General features: G+C 40.0%; 1 protein-coding gene across 1 annotated transcript in view; it reads left to right on the forward strand.

The window, feature by feature from the left end:
* SYNE1 (spectrin repeat containing nuclear envelope protein 1) overlaps nucleotides 1-23,210 on the forward strand; it is a 308,461-nt gene that overhangs the window by 38,770 nt on the left and 246,481 nt on the right. The window contains exon 3 of the mRNA XM_075748397.1: nucleotides 14,490-14,551. Within this exon, the coding sequence (XP_075604512.1) occupies nucleotides 14,490-14,551 (62 nt within the window). The remainder of the gene's footprint in view (nucleotides 1-14,489; nucleotides 14,552-23,210) is intronic.

The raw sequence follows: 23,210 nt of genomic DNA on the forward strand, positions 1-23,210 counted from the left end.
ACTTTTCCAGCTGCCAGTCAGAGTTTTTTCTCACCTTCTGGGTACATCCTCTCTAGATAATTCACACCTTTCTTCCTTCCTCCTCAAATTCCTCCCTTTAACCCAGCTTTTGTCCCTTCTGTGTCTGAAACGGAGAGCTAAATCTAGCTGCCATCATGGGAATGGGAGGGAAAGTGGGGATAGGTGTTGAGCATGCAGAAGAGTTTCTTTCTGGGATTACTCAGAGCTGAAGCAATTATGGGCAGTAAGGATTGATTTTTGCCCTATATTCCCCAAGCTGAAGCGTGTTCAGCCACTCTGTGTGGGAACAGCATATATGCAGTCTGCTTAGTGCTTTATCAAGGTTATAAAGGTGAGTTGTTGGAGATTCCAAGTGCTAAAATCCAAGGGTATGTGAGAATTTGAAAAGGCTTGTAGTTTGGACAAATTAGGATAGATTTTTTGCAGGGATAGGCAGAGCTCTGCTTCCTGCCAAATGTATAACTCTGAAGTTACTATGTATTCATTCATGCATTGAGAAAAAAGTGAAGAAGCAGCCAATCTAAAATTAAGACTCTTTGCATCACAAATAGCTTGTAGATGGATAGACAAAAATATTTATATTTCCGTTGGCTTGTTAAAGCGTTGCTTGCAGTAAATCATAAGCTTGTTTATATTTCTTCACTGTTTGTAGCTCTTTATCAGATAGTTTCTTTACTAGCTCCTTTTATTTTTCCATGGTTGAGCAATTATACAGTCTTCCAGGCCTTGACAGCCCTTAGTTACCATAATAGAATTGTCTATAGGAATCAAGTTTTCACTAAAACAAATCCTAATAGAATTGCACTTTGTTTATTACCAGTTTATCTTGAAGTTTCAGCAGCCTTTTACATTTGGCTGGCTGAATTGAAAATACAGAGCAAGGTATGATTCTTATCACTTTGGGGGCTCCTTGAATGTTTAAGCAATTCGATGTCTTCAGTAGGGTATTTGGCTGTTTAAGGTGAGAGTCATTGTCAGTGAGCCTGACAGTGGTCAAAGTTCAGAATCGTAGAATCATAGAATCACTTAGGTTGGAAAAGACCTTTAAGATCATCGAGTCCAACCATTAACCTAGCACTGCCAAGTCTACCACTAAACCATTTCACTTTTCTAGTGAAACTGATACCCTAAGTTTCCACACTTGCGAGGAAAATGTACAGTCAGGGACTGAACACTTCACAGTTTTGGGTGTTGTTTATTTGTCTTTCATTGTTTATTTGTCTCAAGTCCTATACAAATGCATGAGATTTCACACATTATATTCCACACTAAAGCGCATAAATATAATTTTTCCTTTCTGGGTGCCTGCAGTAAAATTCTGCGGACAGCAGTCAATGTAGCTCAGTCTAAACCAACCAAATTTTGCCAATTCACATCTACAGAAATTTTTTTTAAGTATGTAGGAAAAAATAATTTTATCTGTGGTATTTGATTCCCACAGATGGACTCAAGCAGTAATTAATTTACAGTTACTAGTGAAAAATCTGCAGAAGATATTAAACAGCAGTGGGCCTACATTTTTCAGCCTCTGGTTTTCAAATGTGATTTTCACCAACAAGATTCACATGCTTCATATTACCTTGTAATATGGATATATATATTTTTAGCACAGAATATTGTTAATCCTCCATAGTACCAATGTTAACTTTGCATTTCCGTAATTCTTCTGCTTTTTTTGATTTGTTTTATTTTGCTTCGCTTTTCTTCTGCTCAATTGATTTTGGGGTAAACTGGAATACTGTATGATAAGGGCCTAAAATTCCACTTCAAAGGACTCTTGTTTTGTCATCAGACAAGCGTAGGTGTACCTGCGTCACATGCTACCCAGTACAGGGGAACAGATTCACCCACACAGTGAAGAGTGACATCATGCGTGCTTCTCCCATACTCACAGTGCTACTTTTGCACAGATAAGTTCACCTCATTTGGAAGTTTGTGTATTCATGGTAGGTGTACAGGACAGGTTAGAAAATAGGACTGGAAAAGTCTTCTAAGTCATCTGCCATCTGCCTTTATAGGCTACTACACCAATAAAACATTGGGGTCCTAGGAGATTGCATTGTTCTTCTTGAGGGTGAAAACTTGCATCTAACTCCAGCCTAAATATGTTCATATCCCATTGAAGTCTTCTGCTCTGGTGCTTTTGCATGGTTTTTAATTTAAAGAAGTTTTTTGCTTTTATGGTGTTCATTCCTTTCTCTCACTGTGTTTCCAGGGAGGAGTTATAGTTTTTTCTGAGAGTAAGCATTCTACACAGTTTTAATTTTCTCAGTATCTATTTTCTCAGGTGCTCACATTTTTTGAACACGGGTGACCAGAACTCTATATAATACTCCATGTCTGTGCTTATTGTGTCTGGTACAAGAATTTTTATTCTCCAGTTCAGCTGGTTATATCTTACCTGATAGCATCATGAGATTTCATTTGCCTTTTGTCACACTAGTGGCTTACATCATTTCTGCAGCAGAACTACAGAAGTATGCCTTCCTCTAGCATGGTCTCAATATAGTGAGTTTCCACCTCACAGCAGAAATTCACATTACTCCCTGAGTATGTAGCCTTGCATTTTGAGCTGCTTAGTATTAGTAATCTGTTTCCAGTCTTCAGTCAGCTCAATTTCTTTAGTTTTTAAGATGTTCTGATTCCATTGTAATGGTGATTCCCAAGTAAACTTTACAACCACTGTCATGATTTTACTGCCAAAATCATGGCTGAAAGTATTAAAGACTTAGACTAGTCTTTGAGGAACTCCAACCTTTGTTCCTACTTATACCAGAATTTAAGGAAGATCCCTCATCAAAGTAGCCCTGGTTTTGACCTCTCTACCTGCATGGTAACTTGCTTTGTGAGTAGTTTCAGTGGTAGATAGTGGGACAACTCTCTGAGTTAGGTACTGCTCAGTGTAAAAGTGGCAGAACTTGTCATGTATTACTTGGTAGCGAAGTATCACGTGTAAAATACCATGTAAAATTTTTTTAAGTGAGGGATTGTCTGTTTGGAAACACTTAGGAAAAGAAAGGAAATCAGATGAAGGTATGAAACCACTATGAATGTGCCAAACAACGTTCAAGTCTTTTCTGAAAGCTAGCATTCAGAAACAGCAGATGGTTGTGGCTCTGAGAGGAATAACCACATTATCTAAGGCCATTTTATATTTGTACAAGACCTCTGTTGCAAGCTGTATGTGCATACATCTTTTCATGCAGTTCTTCACTCCTAACATGACTTCAGCACTTGCATAGATACCAACTATCATCCTGTTTCTGGAATGTTTTAAGTATTAATTTGTTTCAGCAGGATATGCTAGATTTCTTTTTTTATTGTTATTATTCAGGGAACAATGAAATGTGGGAGTTAGCATTTCCCCCAGAACTGAGTTCTTATATGTGATCATATGTATTTTTGGTTTATTGCAATTCACACTTGGAAGAGTAATGAATTTGTAAGGTCCTGATTTGGACCTGAGTTGGAAGATATTTGAGCATGTATATAATTTTATAAATAGAGTGAGAAATTCTTATGACTGTTTTAAGTAACATAGCGTATTTCTTACTAATCATACAGAACAGTTTTTCATAAAATCAAAGAACAGGTGTGTTGGTTTTGCGTGGCAAGGTTTTGGTAGTGGGGGGGCTACAGGGGTGGCTTCTGTGAGAAGCTGCTAGAAGCTTCCCCTGTGTCTGACAGAGCCAATGCCAGCCGGCTCCAAGACGGACCCACCACTGGCCAAGGCCAAGCCAATCAGCGCCTCTGTGATAACATATTTAAGAAAGAGAAAAACAGTTAGGGAGAGCTTTTGCAGCCAGAGAGAGGAGTGAGAAGATGTAAGAAACTCTGCAGACACCAAGGTCAGTGGAGAAGGAGGGGGAGGAGGTGCTCCGGGCGCCGGAGCAAGATCCCCCTGCAGCCCGTGGTGAAGACCATGGTGAAGCAGGCTGTTCCCCTGCAGCCCATGGAGGGAGGATGAGGGGGTGCAGAGATTCCACCTGCAGCCCGTGGAGGACCCCACGCCGGAGCAGGTGGAGGCACCTGAAGGAGGCTGTGGCCCCGTGGGAAGCCCGCGCTGGAGCAAGCTCCTGGCAGGACCTGTGGATCCGTGGAGAGAGGAGCCCACGCCAGAGCAGGTTTGCTGGCAGGACTTGTGACCCCGTGGGGGACCCACGCTGGAGCACTTTGCTCCTGAAGGTCTGCACCCCATGGAAGAGACCACACTGGAGCAGTTCGTGAAGGACTGTCTCCCGTGAGAGGGACCCCACGCTGGAGCGGGGGAACGATGAGTCCTCCCCCTGAGGATGAAGAAGCGGCAGAAACACCGTGTGATGAACTGACCGTAACCCCCACTCCCCGTCCCCCTGTGCTGCTGGGGGGGGCGGAGGTTGAAGCTGGGAGTGAAGTTGAGCCGGGGAAGATGGGAGGGGTGGGGGGAGGTGTTTTTAAGATTTGATTTTATTTCTCATTCCTCTACTCTGTTTTGCTTAGTAAGAAATAAGATGAATTCCCTCTCTAAGTTCGGTCTGTTTTGCTCGTGATGATAATTAGAGAATGATCTCTCCCTGTCCTTATCTCGACCCGTAAGTTTTACCTTTTCTCCCCTGTCTAATGAAAGAGGGGAGTGATAGAGCGGCTCTGGTGGGCACCTGGCCCTCAGCCAGGGTCAACCCACCACAACAGGCCAGACTTGAGGGGTCCTCAAAAGATCGTTTGGTCTAACCTTTTGCGGGAAAGGGAGCCTAGATGAGATTATGTAGCATCCTGTCCAATGGCATCTTGAAAGGGTCCAGTGATGGGGGACCTACCACGTCCCAGAGCAAGTTGTTCTAGTGAATGATTGTTCTCACTGCAAATTTTTTTTTCTTATATCAAGATGAAACCTCTCCCAGTGCAACTTTTACCCATTGCCCCTTGTGTTCTCCATGTGGCTTCTTGTGAAGACAGAGTCTCTGTCCTCTTTTTAGCCACCCTTTAAGTGCTTAGCCCTTTCATTTACTTCTAATGTTGAGCCTATTGACTTGAAAATAACTGAATATGTGAGTAAAGAATTCATAATTTAATTCTACATGTATTTAAAAATATCACTCCTCCAAGCATTCAAAAATAGTAATTGCATTCTTTCCCTTAGGTAGACTTTTGTAGAGCTTCATGTCTAAAATATATGTAACTATAGTAAAAATGATCTGAAGAGTAAAACTGCCCAGACTTTTTCCACAGAATAAATAGAGAATTCTGCATTTTTGTAAACCTTTAGTAAACCACTGACATTTCACTGAGCTTAGGCATAAACAGAATCAAGATATGATTGTAGAATGTCTTTTCTGTAAGACAAGAATCATTACGTATAGTTTGTTTTTCTCCACAGATTTATGTATAAGTTACAGATGCTGCACCCTTATATCCTGATTTAATCTTTCGGACAGTGTGTGCCTAGTATGGCTCCATCAGTAGATTCTGAGCTCTTCCAAGTCCGAGACAAATTTTCTCTACTGCTTTTAGGCTATTGAACTCACTGTAGGCATAGAAAAATAGTAATCTCACCATGGGTAGTAGAAATTTGCTCCATGCAGTGCATTTGGTGCAGTGTATTTAAATTTCTGTGCCTTATTAAATAAAAACATTAAACATTCAAATTCAAACATTTTTGCACAAAGCCTCTCCAGGTTGTAGTGCTTAATGTTGTGAACAGTCCTATTAATGTCATATAATATTAGCAAATCTGCTGAAAATCAATGAATGACAACTGTTACAGTAATTTGCCTACCTGACATGATTGGCTTCAGGAAAACAAAACTTTCTGTTGTTTTAGGAACTCATGTAAGTGCCATACAGTGTGTAAAAGATGGAATTGGAGCCTATGTTTTCAATTTTCAAACATATGCTACCTTCAATCTAATCTCATAGATTTTTTTTTTAACAACTGCATGTTAAGTACCTTTCTTGATTGTAGAATAACTACTTAAAGCCGCAACTCACAAAGATCTTTTTTTTAATGACGGTCATTGCAGATGCTATTGTAGTAGATACAGAGTTTATAGGCAAAAGAAAGATTTAAAGATGAAAAATCATTAAGTGTTTATGAAAAATTCATTCTTAAACTGGTGTGCCTGTTTATTAGCATGGATGGATTGAAATTTGAGTGTAATTTCTTATAAAGTAGAATAGTTATTAATTAACTTCACTAGATTTTCTAGATATCTAGCTGATTTCTCATCATCTGAAACATCTCTTTAAGTATACAATAAAGGAAAAAAAGTAATTAAAAGAACAAATGCCACATTGACTCTGATCAGTTGAATCAGTCTGTTTTCACCTTGTGTATTGGTCCAGGAAAAAATATGTGTGTGCGAACACTAAATTCACTGTCACCCATGCCAGACTGGTGAATTAGCAGACACCCGTAGAGCGGGGAATCCTGAATCCTGAAGGCACTGAAGCCATTGCACATAATCATCTCAAACGTCGAGTATTCTGATTTTAGTTAATATCTTTTTCAGATTATCCCTTTTACAAATGATTTAAATGAGCTCACAATAGTTTTCTAATAGGTGTTCTTTTCATTTCTGACTGTATTCAGTCGAGTGCAGATACTATGAAAGTAAGTAACGTATTTACAGCCACATGGCAATTAAGATAACTGTTAGTGGAGATGATGAGAATAACAGTAGTGCAGCAGCACAGACAGAAATGTAGTAAACATAAAATACATTCATTGATTAGTCCTGAATACATTCTGCTTCTACATGTGGAGAACAAAATGCAGTCCATCCAGGCAAAATACAGAGCAGAACAATTTAATTACAGTTCTTTTTTTTTTAGTCACTCAAAACACAAAATAGGAGTGAGTGTGCCGCAAGTACTGGGTACAGGAAAGATGCACAAAGCCATAAAAATGACATTTGGGGCATATCTTCCAATCCACTGTAGAAAGCATGTTGTTCTCATTAGTTCCTCCAAATGCTGAGGGAAGCCCTTCTGATCAATGTGAAGAGCGGTTACGGGCAGTACAGTCACGTCTCAACTATGTCCTGCCTTCTAAGGATTGATATTCTCCCACTGCGCCGCGCTCTGTTCGTGCTCTGTTCCTTCCTGTGAAAACCAGAGCACAGGGAAGTGGGGGATCATGTGTGTCTGGATGGAGCAGGGACATTTCACGGGTGCATATGAGAAGAGGGGCACAACAGGGCATCATCTTAGATTTAAGGACTGGGAGTCTCCCAAGTCCCACAGTATAAAGATATTCTGTGACAGTCTGCGTGCTGCTGTGAGATGGAGCCAACAGCCCCAGTTAAAGTACACACTCTTTGGGTGCTGGCTAAACTTTTGGGTTTCAAAAATTTAAACTGCTTGCAGAGTCCACAGCTAGTGCTTCCAGAGAGACTGCTTGGTTAATGTGCTTGTATAAGAATAAGTTAACTAAGAACAAAAGAAGAGACATTGATTTGTTTGGCTTGCATTTGATTATACTCAGATATTTTTTTAAATGTACGCTTCTTTGGGTGATAAATTGAATCCTTCTGTATATCATTCTAACTAGTGGCTGGATAGACACCTTCTCTGTGTTAGAAATTAAGGGAATCAATAAGAAATGTGTAAAATCAAAATACTTTAAAAATATTTTTAAATACATTTCAGGCAGACAGTAACAGCAGAAAGTTCTCAGTAGCATGCCAATTGCTGCCCAGCAGCATGCTGCACAGCGGGCAGTGTTTCTGCAGCTGTGAGGCTGCTTCTCCACACTTCAGTTTCCTGTAACTATTCCACCAGTGTGCTGTTTTTTCTCTCTACTTCCACTCTTCCAAATGACATAAAACCTTTGGCCCCCAAACCACCATAGTAGGGTTACCTCTAGATTGAGCAATGGTGTATGCCGGTGTGAAGTCCAGAGAGCTGATCTCCATCATTTTCCCTAGTAGGGGTCTGGCCAAGGATGACTGGTTGCCTTCTAGCCCTTGTGCATGCGTGTTGGTTTTGCGTGGCAAGGTTTTGGTAGCGGGGGGGGCTACAGGGGTGGCTTCTGTGAGAAGCTGCTAGAAGCTTCCCCTGTGTCTGACAGAGCCAATGCCAGCCGGCTCCAAGACGGACCCGCCGCTGGCCAAGGCCAAGCCAATCAGCACCTCTGTGATAACATATTTAAGAAAGAGAAAAACAGTTAGAGAGCGCTTTTGCAGCCAGAGAGAGGAGTGAGAAGATGTAAGAACATCTGCAGACACCAAGGTCAGTGCAGAAAGAGGGGGAGGAGGTGCTCCAGGCGCCGGAGCAGAGATTCCCCTGCAGCCCGTGGTGAAGACCATGGTGAAGCAGGCTGTCCCCCTGCAGCCCATGGAGGGAGGATGAGGGGGTGCAGAGATTCCACCTGCAGCCCGTGGAGGACCCCACGCCGGAGCAGGTGGAGGCACCTGAAGGAGGCTGTGGCCCCGTGGGAAGCCCGCGCTGGAGCAAGCTCCTGGCAGGACCTGTGGATCCGTGGAGAGAGGAGCCCACGCCAGAGCAGGTTTGCTGGCAGGACTTGTGACCCCGTGGGGGACCCACGCTGGAGCACTTTGCTCCTGAAGGTCTGCACCCCGTGGAGGAGACTCACGTTGGAGAAGGTCATGAAGGACTGTCTCCCGTGAGAGGGACCCCACGCTGGAGCGGGGGAACGATGAGTCTTCCCCCTGAGGATGAAGAAGCGGCAGAAACAACGTGTGATGAACTGACCGTAACCCCCACTCCCCGTCCCCCTGTGCTGCTGGGGGGGGCGGAGGTTGAAGCCGGGAGTGAAGTTGAGCCCGGGAAGATGGGAGGGGTGGGGGGAGGTGTTTTAAGATTTGATTTTATTTCTCATTCCTCTACTCTGTTTTGCTTAGTAAGAAATAAGATGAATTCCCTCTCTAAGTTCGGTCTGTTTTGCTCATGATGATAATTAGAGAATGATCTCTCCCTGTCCTTATCTCGACCCGTAAGTTTTTTTTTTTTCATTGTACCTTTTCTCCCCTGTCTAATGAAAGAGGGGAGTGATAGAGCGGCTCTGGTGGGCACCTGGCCCTCAGCCAGGGTCAACCCATCACAGCATGGATTTCCTTTTTGCAAAAAACTGATGGGGAGCAGACTGGTGCTCAGTGGTGGAGCAGGGCATGGCTGGTGTGTGCACCTAGATCTCAAAGCTCGGAAGTTTAGATAACAGATCTGTTAGTGGGACTGTCTCTGATAAAACATGTTCAATAGAGGCATATATCCCAAAGCCACACTTTGGCAAATCCTGTCTCTCTCCTCAAAAATTTTTAAATGGAAAAGTCCTAAGTGCATGAGGTATTTAGAAATATATTGCCATTCTTTGCACCAGTACTGCTAAGTCTTGTCAACTGCATTGCAGTGGCTGCTGAAATCAATTTTTCCCTCTCTCTTTCTTTGCTCCCACTGCCCATAGCTCCCTCATTGTTTTTTTTTTTTCTTCCTAAAGTGCATAGCATTACTACTAAACTTAGCTACTTGCAAACAATATATTTGCTTTAGAGCTGCCACTAAAGTTATTTGCTTGTTTGTTGTTTTTAAAAAGCAAAAAACTGTCCTGGCAGTTTCCCATAAAAAAACATTAACTGGAGACTTAAAGGAAAAGAAATGCCCCTGCATTGCCTCTGTGCAGTACTCCTGAATGGGCTAATCCAGGTGTTAGAGGTGTTGATTAAACTGTGTAGTTTCAAATATTTCATAAGTAGAGTCTCCATATTATTGCTTTGACTCTGCAAGCTTTTCTACAGCTCCTTTAAGTTAAGAATGTCCTTAATGAAGATGGAAATTGCTATATACCATATCTTATTGAAAGATTTAGAGAATTTATGCCATACTGCTGACCAAACAAACTTTCCCAGCAGGGTGCTGTTTGCCACTTTCTGTGCTGTGTTGTGTTCTCAAGTGACATCTTGAAGCATTGCAGGTGGTTTGGCACACTTTTCTGCACTTCCAAGTTGTTTTAGCAGTATTCCTAAAGGCACCAAAGACTTGGAAAACAAACAAACAAAAACACCTCCTTGGTGTTTTTTAGGACAGAACTATCAAAACCAAAGACGACAAAAAAGGATGCTGAAATCGAGGAGCTGTAAGGAACTTGAACTGAAGTTCACTAAAGTAAGAAACAAAAAAAAATCTCCACAATATTAGGTCACTGAGAATCAATCAAGATGCTTTTATTAGACATGTGTGAACTCGGCTCTGTCGTGTGTCTCACTCTGTGCACGAGACTCCTCCTCGTGTCACCTTGCAGCAGAACCCTGTATTTGCCACCCTTGCACTGCAGCCACCTTCCCACCATCGGATCCCCGAGCACCCGAGGCAAGAGGCGCTCCACGCGCGATCTGCTGCTGCTGCGCACCGCGCGCCTGCGGCACGTGGAGCTCTGCGGCTGAGGAGGGGATGCTGCCACAGCCGGCGGGCAGGGGCTGTGCGGCTCAGGAAGCCTGTCTTCAGAAAAGCTCTGCCAGAAAGCATGCCTCTACTCTGTCTCTTGGTCTATGTATATGATATGCATGATACTAGTCATTATAATATGCATGCATGATGAATATTTCATCAGCATATTCATAACGGTCTGGAGATGCATGATTGGGTTTGTTCCTCTTTTGAAATTATTTGTTCTAAATGTTTTTAAGTCAATATATCCAATTACATTTGCCTTTTTTTCCTAATCAACCTAAAAAGGCAGTCTGTTGGTGGTGTCTTAGTAGAGAAAAGGTTTGTAAGAATATGAAGGCATTTCCAGCCAATTAAAGGGAGACATTTGATTAAATAAAGCTAAACTTTCTTGCAATATTTCTTTCAGATGCAGAATCGTCTTGTCAGAGTAATTGTGTAAAAAAGGAAATTGAGTTTGACCTCTATAACCATACGTTACGTTACATTACATGCCATGTAATGGCGTACTAAAAGTGGGCCTTTTATTCTCATTTCAATATTGTGTACTACTCTGTTGGCCCCTGAGGGTGAACGACATTCGAATCTCCACAGTTTCATAACTACCTTCATTCTACCAGAGCAAAACAAATTCTGTTCAAATGCTCTGGTGCTCTGATTTAATGAAATAGAAAGTACTGCATATTATCAGAAATCTGAGTATGTTTCAGGCTGATCTAGGTGCACTCCAAAAATTCTGTGAATTTTTACATATATTTCATCCTTTTTGTACAGCAGTCCAAATATATTATTAAAAGCTAAGTGGCCTACATGTCTGTTCACATTCATTGCTTGCTATTTCTTCCACTTCACTGTTTCAATTGCAAAACTGAAGGACATCCACATCTGAATCGAGTACGCAGTGATGCACCCAAGCGCTTGCTTTTAAAAGCTGATTTCCTTTATATGTATGACAACCTAGAGAAGGGCTATGCCATTCAGCCATTTTTATGCTTACTGAGCAGTATATTGTTACAAAAGCACTGGTGAGAAGACTGCATCGCTTTTTGCAGCCACGCATCTTGCTGCTTTAGGATATCGGCAGTGTAGTTGGGTTGTCCCAGTCCCTGGATGAATTATTCAGGCTCTTGACATCAGAGGTTTCCGCCAGCGGATTGGCTGGTGCTCGGATAATAAAATCTTTCCTCAGGAAAACAGTGGAGAAGGATGATGGCAGTGAGACCAGCAGAGCTGCTACTTCCAATACAGCTGGCTTTGTCTGGCTGTTGCATCTCTGCAAGAATATATAAAGATGTTGTTAAGGTTTGGCTTCATGGGAATTCGCCGATAAGAGCAGGTGGAGGGATTTGTGTAAGAGGCCTGCATTTCCAGTGAAGGAAAAAAAATCGCTTTGTTCTTGAAAGATTACTTCTGGCTGTATTCTAAAGAAACGCTGCACACTACATGAGACAGGAGTAGCAGTCGCAGCAGCAGGAGCAGCAGCAGCAGCACTTATGGCTCGCTACAAAGGTGCTGGTGGCAGAAATGTTACGTCGGTAAATGTGCTTCCCGGGTTCGTTCAGTACCGGCAGGGTAAGTGGTGCAAATAAGGAGCTGACAGCCCTTGCAAGTGGGGAGAGCGTAAGAAACTGTATGACACATGCGTCTTGTGGGTATAGATAAACAGTACCTCTGCAGAGAATTGACAGCGGTTCAATGAAAATAACACATTCGCTTCCAGGGAAATTTGTAAACAGCATATTTATAATGGAATTTGTAAAATCAATGCACTACTTGGGTTATGTTCAGACATAGATTTTACAATCATAAAATCTGTTCCTTCTAAGCCTATACAAAATAACTGCTAAAAAAAGTGGAAACTTTATTATTAATAGTTGCTGTTGGGATCATAAAGAATATATTGCTCACATAAATTCCCTTGAAAGAGATTATTTTGAAAGGCTATTTCTGCTGTTTGTTGATATGACTGAAACTGAGTATGTCTTCTGCTGCTAAATGTTGAGAAGCCAGGAGCTGGTTCTCTGATTTCCAGGTGTTGTCAGAAGGCTGTTTCTTAAATCATCAAGATGCACTGGAACTACAAACTAGGGAATCGTTTTCACTCATTACCTTGGTCCGAAGTTTGACTTCTAAAGGCCTGTTTCTTTTCTTTTGGCGTACCATTGTTGTATCGGGATTGCGGGGAATTTTAAGTTCCAGAGGTGTGAACGAAGCCAGAGCTGGACTGATTCTGTCCGAGCTCGGTCTCCATTCCCACACCTACTCACGCACAACCCGATCCAAGTGTGCGGGTACTGCCGTTGAAATTAATTGGGCTGCCTGTATATGTCATTGCTTGTCAGAGCACAGCTGACATTTACTGTATGTCACAAGGGAAACATCTTGTTCATGGTTAGAAACCATACAGTGAGAAGTCTCTTTTCCAGAATGTAGAAACAATTGTCACATATGAAGTCAAAACAGCCCCTTCCAAAAATAGTCAGTGTTAAATGAAGCACAGTGCAGTATTTTGAGTGATGTTTTTCGTAACTTGCCCGTCAGTGCAACAAGTAGATTCTGAGAATGCAATGAATGTTTTTAAAATGATGTAAGATAGCCTACCCAATGAAATCAAAGGAAAGGAAAATAAAGAATGCAAAATTATTTTCTTAGACATGAAGTGTGCTAATCTGGTAATAGATGCTGGAGACTGTATGTATCTTTTTTTCCTCTAGTATTTATTATGTGTGAGATATTGTTTATGTATAAAGAAAATATCCCCGAGTCATAATGCACAGACAATTTTTGGGAGCTCGTATGTGGACAGAGAGCCATTGTTGTCTCACTTACAACATTTTGGCTGATGAATCTTGTGTGGTGATTTGTATCTTTATGTACCCTCACTGTGGAGCAGCATTGCATGAGCGTAAATCAGGGACCTTATTATTAGTAGCACAGCAAACTTAGTAGTCGTCTATTCCAGAACTTTAAAGGCGATTAAAGAATATTCCCATTTAATTTTACAGATGTGAAAGAGATCAAATCACTATTCAGCACTGCACAAATGAGTAGCAAAGGCAGTAACTAAAATTAGGTTTTCCATCTGTAGATTCTGGGACATGCATGTGTTCGTATAAAAAGTAAATATTTAACAGCAATTTTATTTATTTGGATTTTCTGTAGGAGAATGAAGGTGCTCGTTCAGAACTGATGTTGGTAATAACATTATTTGTTTTTCAGTGAAATAGGTATTTCCTTTCATTTTTGAAAGAAAAATCCCCAATATAAATACTTGAATGCCCCTGGTGTGAGATTATTCCATGTGTCAAGCCCAGTTCCCCATGAGGAAGGGACAGGACTTTATGAATTGGTTATGGCGCTGTGACTCTCTTCCCTCTGCAGCCATGACCCTGGCTGCTGAAGTTGGAGGAGCTCATTCAGGAGCTATTTTTGTCCATGCAGCTGGCAACAGTCCCTGAGGGACTGTCTGAGAATCACTGAAATTCACTATAAATCAGACAAGTGCTTCAAGACAGGACTAAGGGAGGTAGTAAGCAGCAGTACAGAAACTGCCTGAACTAGCAAATGGCTCCTCCCTGGTTGGATCTCCCAGAGAAAAATAAGCTTGATAATGCAATTTCTAATCTTTAATTCAACATGACAAACATTTTCAAATGTACATGCTAAGAGTATTTTTCTAAGTCTCTCGTTGATTTTCTAACTAAAAGCAACTTAACTGCCAGAGACATGGGTTCTACTTAAAAAGTACAGAGAAGTTCTAGGTGCTCAGACATTGGGTAAATATAATATCGACTTGGATGTCAAGTTTATCTTGGCATTCAGATTTGAAATTGTGTCTTACTGTTCACTCATTAAGACTTGAACTTTGCTGTGAAACTCCACAAATAGTCAAGTGTCAGAGCATTATTGTAAGAATATGAAGTATTTATTATGGGTAGTTACAGGCAAAATTAGCTGTCTCAGGAAAACATAGTGGCATTTCTGGCAATTGCAGAATGCATTTGTTGTCAATAGAGAATATTCTTCCATCATGTAAATCCAAAAGGATTCAGCAATATCTAATCAAACTGATTTCCTTTTTTCCTCAGATGAGCAAGAGTCAGTGCAGAAAAGGACTTTCACAAAATGGATCAATACTCACCTGGCTAAGGTAATCTATGGCTTTGAATTTTTTTTTTTTTTTCTTTAAATCAAACCTTTTTATCTGTGCCTGTACAGGCCCTGGAGTATAGAATAAGTCAGATTTGACAGAGCAAAATGGCATAAACTTAAAAAGGGATCCCCATTATCTGTACACCATAGAGGATGAATCCATTTTAGCATGATAGCGGTCAGCTGCAGTGTTGTGAGTGGCGTCTACGGGCAGCTGCCCTGTTCCTTTGGCCCAAACTGAAAGGTAGCACAGTAGCTGCTATTTCAACCAGAGGAACTATTTGAAACTGCTTTCTATGAAACAGAAATATTAGCCTTATTACATACAGTGTATTTGAATGAAACCTGAGTCAGGTGTTTGATAGTTTGATAGAGGCATCCTGAACTGGTTACAAACATAAACAGTCCTTCGTGAATCCAGTGCTGAATTAATTGCCTGATGCATCTTGGGATTTATCATGGAACTATTGTTGCTTCTTCTTACCACAACCGAAAACTCCTTTTTTGGTTTTAGAAGAATACAGACAGTGATTTACACACAATTTTAAAAGTATTAAGCTACAACTGGTACCAACTTTATTTGACAACATAAGCAGTGAGATTTTATTTGGACTTTCCCAGAATTTTCACACAGCACAGCTCTAACCATAGTTATCAATTAGTCCAGTAAATTAAAATATTTAAACACCAGAGGTGCTCTTTGGAATGCCTATTTTTAAATCATGAAGATTAATGAACTTGAAAATTGAGCAAGGAATCACTGCAAGAGCACTGTTTTCGCTTCTGTGTAAGGAATTGGCTAATAATGCCCTCAGAAATGAACAGAGCAAAGTAGGAAGCCTATATAACGCTATATCAGGTGATTTGGTCTAATGAGACTGTATGGTTGAGCAACAGCATTTGTTTACATTACTGAGGAATATAATTTACTGTGAAATGAACTGCACTGGCATTGTAAAATTCAACTGTAAGAACAAGGTCATTTTCAGGACTTCTTAACAGTGGATCCTTGCTGGGAATGAGGTCGGTCCCTCATTCTCTTTGAAATAATTTGGAAAAGGTCCCCATGCAGCAGAGAACTTAAGCACTCTATGTGTGCTCCAATTACTTTCACCAAGAGGGAAAGACATTCAGTATTTGCTAAAGTGTTAGCAAAGCAGGCTGGGAACATGTGTGAGAAGAGAAGAACTCTTATTTCACGTTCTTCTATTTCCTAATGGTATTGTGTCAATAATTAATAATATCCCATAATAATTGACAAGTAGATGTATGTACATATTGATAGGTATATACATTGTGTGTATGTAATGATAATTTGCTGGTAATAACTGACAGATCCTTGGGAAGAGGCAAAGTCGCAGTGGCAGCTCAGTGAAGAGATTTTGCTTTGGATTGGAAGCTGAGAATACTACCTTTACAGTGCTGCTGCCCTTGGGCTGTGAAAGCCCAGGTAGACCTTTTGACTTGTGGGATCGAGGCGTGTATTTCCTTAAAGGTTCTGATATTGTGAAAGCTAATCATCAAATACGTTCAAACCAAGAAGTTAACTAGCCACAGCCCTCACTTTTTGCTACCTGAGCTACCCTGTAGTAATTGGTCTGTGTTAATTCACCCTTTAACAGGAAAGTTGTTTCTGTGGTACTTGTGTTGATGGCTGTCAGCAAGTGTGCCTCCCTGCCAAAGTCAGATATATAGACTAGCTCCCTTTGCTTCCATTTATGCTGTTATGCCCCCACAGGAGAAGCACTTTTTATAAATTATAGAGATTAGACTCAACAGAAGTGACCCATGCCATTCAAATTTTTTCTGTTTTTAAAGCTTAAGCTTTTAAATCTCTGTAGTCATGTTTTTGGAAAGTGTGGAAGTAGTTTTCTGAGTTCATCACAGCTGTAGGAAATATTGATGAGTCTGTGAAATGCACAGGACTCCCCTGGCACTCGTGTTCCAAATTATAACCCAGAAATTTGATATTTAGGTTATTTGATTCTTGTAAAAGATTGTTGTGGTTTTTATTATTTCAAAAGAAATTGGAAAGCTGTAACATCTCCATTGTCTGGAGGCTTTTGAAATGTGATAAGGAAAAATCCTGGAAGGAGACCCATTTTTAGGCAGTATTGTCTGCATTCTGCCCTCGCCTTTGAACCCAATAAAACATGGAGCACCTGCCAAAATAGTACCTAGCGAGGAACACCGTAAAGCGCTGGCCTCATACTGATAGCAGAGAACCAGCAATACACGCTTCTGCATTTGGGCCTGTGTCTGTTAAAGCCAGTGAAGTTCCACTGGGGTTAGATGCTATGGAGGCAGGTGTGGGACCGGACTGGGTGCAGGGGTTGAGGTGCCGGCAGCGGGGGTCTGCAGCACGGTCTCTGTGAGGAGATGCTGGGGCTGCCCCATACTGGACCAGCCATTCCCCATCCCTCTGCGCCACTGCGAGGTAGGGGAGCTGGGAGTGGAGGAGTGAAGTTGAGCCTGGGGAAAAAAAGGGTAGCTGGGGGGAAGGTGTTTTGAATTTTGTCTTTGTTTCTCACCATCAATCCAGAATTAGTGTGCGGAATTTGACTCGGTATATGCAGGCTTCAAAATTCACTTCACTTCAAATTGGCTATTTCTTGGCTACAGTTGGAAAACTCTGGGTTTCTGTCCTTTTATTTTTGGAGAAAAGTTTAATGGTTGCCATTTTTACTAATCTAGTAAAATGATTAATAAAAACCAGGAGGAAATAAGAAAAAAACCTAAAAACTATAATTAAAGCATCTGTAACTCTGATACCATGGCTATCTTGAGAAATGTTCCATCGCGAATAAGTTTGAATATTTTTAGAAAAGTACTCATGATTAACTGCATGAAACCTCAAAACCAGGAGAAATTAATGGTTTCTAAGGAAAGATTGATGGAGTTTCACTGCAGCAATTTGGAAGATGGGTTTACTGATGACAAAGGAAAGGAAACTCTACTAAGGTAGAGTTTCATTCTTATACTGTGTTGGTTGATGTCCTGGTTTCGGCAGGGTAGAACAAAGAAGGATTAAAAAAAAAGAGTGGTTTCTGACATTGTGAAGGGTAGTGATTTAAAAGAAATGGAAATGCAGAACTGATTTGATTGTGTTAAGTAGAACCAAAAAACAATTAATAGTTTGGAAATAGAAAGCAGGGTGTGACACTTTTTCAGTGTTTGCTGTGAGTGAAAGATTCTTCACTTCTAATCTTTAAAATCTTAGTGTATGCTTTTCTTCTAAACAGTTGTGCTCTAATTGAAACAGAAACTAGTTCAATAACTAAGTGAAGTCTATCAAGTAAATTATAAAAATAATCTTAACTGTAAAGTTAAGAATGGGTTTGAGAATACGGATACAAATAAATAAGAATGAACAAAATGGGTAAATGAAATGAGAGTACCAGTGAAATTTCTTCACCAAAAGGGTTGTCAAGCACTGGAACAGGCTGCCCAGGGAAGTGGTTGAGTCAGCATCCCTGGAGGTATTTAAAAGATGTGTAGATGTGGTGCTTAGGGACATGGTTTAGTGGTGGACTTGGCATTGTTAGGTTAATAATTGGACTCTATGATCTTAAAGGTCTTTTCCAACTTAAACACTTTTATGGTTCTATGAATTCAACTTCACAAAAGGGAGTAGGAAGGAGCTATGACTTTTTTTATTCTCTCTTGCTCTTACAATAGAATGCTACCTTTTTTAAAATTATATTTCCTGATTCAAAGTTGTGTTCTTTTACAAGCAGAAGACAGGTAAAGCACTTAGCATCAGCTCAAAGAAGGACTGAGGTAAAACAGTCCTAGCACAACCTGTGCCCTCACCCGCAGGGCAATGTCCCACAGGGGATGAACACGGAGGAAAGAGCTGCAGGTATGGTAACTAGCAGGTGGTATAATGCAGCTTCATTTTGGGTCAGCTGTTAGCACTAGGCTGCAACTGTCCCTCTGCTCTCTGTCTCCCTAACCCCAGCTGAATCCTTTCTGTGATTCTGACTTGGGAATCTGATGACTCAGCAACTGGAAATCATCTCTTCTCTGCCACCCACTTGCAGAAATGGGGTTACAATCTATCAAATGAGTGTGATCTATCTTCTGGCCATCCAGTTTAATTTTTGTGTATCTGTGCAGTTCTACTAATGATAAATGGTATATGCATGTGTAATAGGACAAAAAGTTTTCTAATTACATGTTATTTATTCATATTTCTCTAAGGTTGTAGAACTGGACCTCCCTCCTCTCAGTCTCAGCCTTCAAAGACATAGAAATAATTTAAGTACGCTTCTCGGTATCTTTTGAGGCATCTTTTCAAAGTCTAAGTTTAAAATACAGAGCAATGTTACACCAAATGTGTCAAAAAGTAAACATTACATCCATTCAGAATGACAAGTACTTAAATGTTTTTTCATTTCATTGCCTATGCTGATTTTTTAGGTAGTGGATTGGATGAGTAAAGAAGATGAAAAAATATGCCTTTTTGTAAAATAGCAGAGGCATATGCCTTTTATTGCCTTTGTCATCTGTGGTGAAAGTGTTGGGAAACAATAGTTTCAAAGCTTGGGAACACAGACTGTATATTAGTTTATCCCATCAAATAACGTTTTTGTTCCCAGGTGTAGGGATAACTTCAGTATTTGTACTCACCGAAGTATTGTTGTAAACTCAAACTGACCAAATAGAGAGAACAACAAATACGTACCAAAATAAATTATTCATTTTGTACTTCCATTAAAAGGGTGTACACATCAACAAACAAAAGCAGAGGATGGATATCAAATAAAATAAACTAAGAATGGGTGAACATTTTAAAATTATACTTACACAATGCTTTTATATTGCTGAATTAAACCTGGGCATTATTTACATTAAGACTTTTGAACTTGCAAAATGATGTTTTATAGCAAAGAAAGGAAAAAAAAAAGAAATGGGTATATCAAGATTTACAGCTCACACACAATGCTGTCGGCGATGGTAGTTTGTTCTTAGAATGTAAGTTGGTCTTCATGCAAGAACCTCATCCATTTTCATCAGCGAACGAAGTAATTCTGTGTCTTTTTGTCTTTTTCAAATGGGAAAGCAGAGGCTCCCAGTATCTTAGTCACTGACACACAAAAAATTTAAGCTAATGTCCATCTTGACTGCATGATGAGGAAAATCTGACTGGCGGTTTTCTGCTTCAACAGTCACTGTATGTTTTCACTAATATTGCCTGTAACGTCTAACATTAAACAGTGAATGCTAAATTAATTTGTGTGATGAAACTAATCATGTAAAACTTAGGGCTGAGTCCCTCAGACTTTAGTCATAAAAATAGTCATTAACAGGAAGAAATATGAAAACCTAGGTGCTTAAGGATTTAGGAATTAAATTGGGGCAGAGGAGTGGGCCTGCTATTACAGAGTATCTCTGAAATTTCACATTCTCCTTCCTGTTCCCACATGTATCTTCCTGCAGAGACAAATTCAGTGGTTACACAGATTTATTCCTATTTGTGCATGTGGATAGGTTTGCACACATTTCTTCAGCAGTTTTTGAAACATTAATTGAAAATTGATGTAGCAATGGTAGTTTCCAATGTTTGCATTGGCATTCATTATGATGCAGATACTGTTTGTATAGTACGATTTATTCATTAGAGAAGTGAAGTACAGGGTGTGAGGAAAAGATTCCTGTAGCAAATGTAACAAATATGTGTTGGTTCCATATCTGAGGTTTGGATTTTACAAAACAAATTTTACTCTGTCAGATGAGGAATGCCTAGAGATTGCAAGTCTATTACAAATCTCTTTTTCTGAGGCTTGTCAGCCAAATATTTTTCATATGTGCTGATGTTCAGTCCTTTAAATCATTCAGAATATTTCATGAATAGTATAGAAAAGCAGGTAACTTTGCATGAGCAACAAGTTTAAGCAAAACATTTCCTCACCAGTTCCCATTTGTGATCAATGCTAAATACAGTTATTTAAATAGATATTTAATATGGGAAAAATCTGGTTCATTAACCTTTAAGATTTATTTCCCATTAATTCATATTCCTCCTACAGAGCACATGAATTTACTTGTACTGAATGTGTCTCCCTCTTTGTGACATGACTGTGTCTAAATATCATGGACATTTTAAACTACGCTACTGTGATCGCATATACTGCAATAAATGAGCGTTTAATGTAATATGTGCAATGCAGTATGTAGCTTATCATTAGTATTATTTTGCTATTTTGATTTCTTGAAGAAGCTTACGAAAAAACAAAATCAAATACTAACACATCTGAAATCATGGTGTAGATTTGACAAGTCGTAGATTTAATGTTCGATTGTTCACTAAAGTATATTCTGAGTTCTCCCAAAGAGTTTGGTCAAGAAGTTTATAAATAACAGCTTTTCTTTAGTATTATAGGATTTTGAGGCATAACTTCATATACTTTTAAAATGTTCTTTTTTCCTGGTTTAAAAATTACTTCATTAAATTCTTTGTGTAAGCTTTCTAACATTCAGAGTACAGTGTATTAGGATCATTGCAGTTGATTGCATTGCTAGAGCTATACATTGACGTGCAAAAATCCAAAATCTGGAGTGCATTCAACATTTTCAAGATTACAAAATTTTAAGTTACTTTTCTTTCCCTGCTTTTACTGATTTACAGTTAGTATTTTGGCAGTGCAATAAGGCAACTAAATGAATAGATGGTAAGTCCTGTTGAGTATCTAGAATAAAAAATATTCAATAGATTTTAAATGAATACAGCTTTAAAAAAACCCCTTTCTTCTCTGGAGGCTAGTAAGTAAGCAGTGTATAGCTTCACTTTCTTCTTTCATTTCATTTGACATTATATATGCAGCCAAGGAGTAGGTATTTATCCATTCCAACAGAAGGTGTTGCATTAATCTCAGTAGAGGATCTGCCTGGAAAAACAGTCAAATAGCTTGAGCCATCCTGTGCCATGATCCGTATACAATAAATAAGGGCGTATGAACTTCTCAGTATCAGCTAGTGCACGTATATCTTCCTGAAATGTGTCGTCATGGGGAGTAAGATTGGTATCTATGGAATCCTTCTGTAAAAGCAGAATCTATTCTTCTATGTATGCCACTAAAAATATAACTCACTCCATACTTCTGAGAGAGCCTGGAGTCTAATAATAGGGTAAATTCTATGCTATGTGCCTGGAGTAGTAAAAAAAAAAAAAATTTTTTTGAAACACAATGATGGTCTTACCTACTTGTAATTAAGTGTTAACATCTTCAGAGTAGTGAAAAATATTATATTATAAAGCGTATTATGAAGAATGCTTTTGGCAGTCTGTATAATTAACTATTTTTCCATATCAGAGGAGTCTCTTACAGGAGATCTTGTGACACAGCTGTTGTACCTGCCTTCTGCTCTTGTTTTATTGGTGTTAAGGTACATGGTACGTGCTGCTAAACACTGGCAGTGCTTGTAATTACGCAGCCTTCCAGCAACAAAAAGTACATGTCAGCCTGCTGATTTATGCACAGTTGTTCAGATTCTCACACCCGGAGCAGCTGGTCTTATTAACTTTGGTGTAAGTCATTTGATGGTTTCTTTGCTGCTTCTCATCTTATTCAAGGCTTTTTCATACTTCCCCTAGTATTCCCCAAACCAATGTTCCATTCATGTCGAAAGGAAAGTACTGAAGGTGCTCATTTACTCAGATGATGTCTTCAGGGATACTTTCGCTGCCTTACCTTAGTACCATGCCTCAGTTAGGGTGCAAATCCAGTTTTTGTAACTTCTGTCAGTGGGAAGTGACCAGTGAAGGGTGGTTCAGAGCAGGAGCTTGACATGGGCGATCAGAGGTTTTATCTATAGTGTGAAGCTATGCACTGTGGAAACCAGAGCTGCTTCCCAGACTCGGTTTGCATATGAATTCCGGATGACTTTTGACTTCATGTTGTGATGAGGCAAATTCTGGCCTGTATCCTGATTTGAGAGTAAGGGTGCTGAACTGCTCAAGCTGGAAGGGAGCTGTGCTGTGCTCAAGCAGGTTGTCTGACAGGAACGTTATGGGCACCAGGGCTACGGGGCACCGTTAAGTCTCACTTACTCTTCGATCTAAATGTATCATAAATTGCCCTCTATAAGAACTTGTCTCTCTTCATTACTGTAGAGTGAAATTTCAAGAGACAAACCTCACCACTTGGGCCATTTAGATAGGTGGTGAGATTTTTTAGGCCTTCACCTCCTGTTGGATTAGGATAGCAGCTGCTATAATCCTCTTGTCTTTATTGTTGAATTATTTTAGCACAAAATTCTTCAGTATTATATCGTGCAGTAATACTGAGAAAACCAAAGCTGCTCTGAACTTCAAAGAGGAAATGATGACATAGAAGGTGAGGAAAATTAATTACATTTACGTCAACTGCCTGTGATGCAAGACTGGGACAAATTAATCTCCAATGACCTGTTTGCTCCATTGATTTCTTGGTGTTGTATTAAGGAAGAACATGATCCATTATCTATTTCAGTGCTACGAAATAAAAAAGAACTATGATTAAATATACCCTTGTAATGAGTTGTAATGCTGCTTTATTTTATATACGCAGGAAAATAGACTCTTTTATTATTGTGGCTATTAGAGCACGTCAAATCTCAGATGAAGTCTGCTTTCAGCAGAGTTCTTTTTCCACTTTGTACCAAAATTATGTCTC

The sequence above is a fragment of the Balearica regulorum genome, chromosome 3 (genome assembly GCF_011004875.1).
Source record: "Balearica regulorum gibbericeps isolate bBalReg1 chromosome 3, bBalReg1.pri, whole genome shotgun sequence".
NCBI lineage: Eukaryota > Metazoa > Chordata > Aves > Gruiformes > Gruidae > Balearica > Balearica regulorum.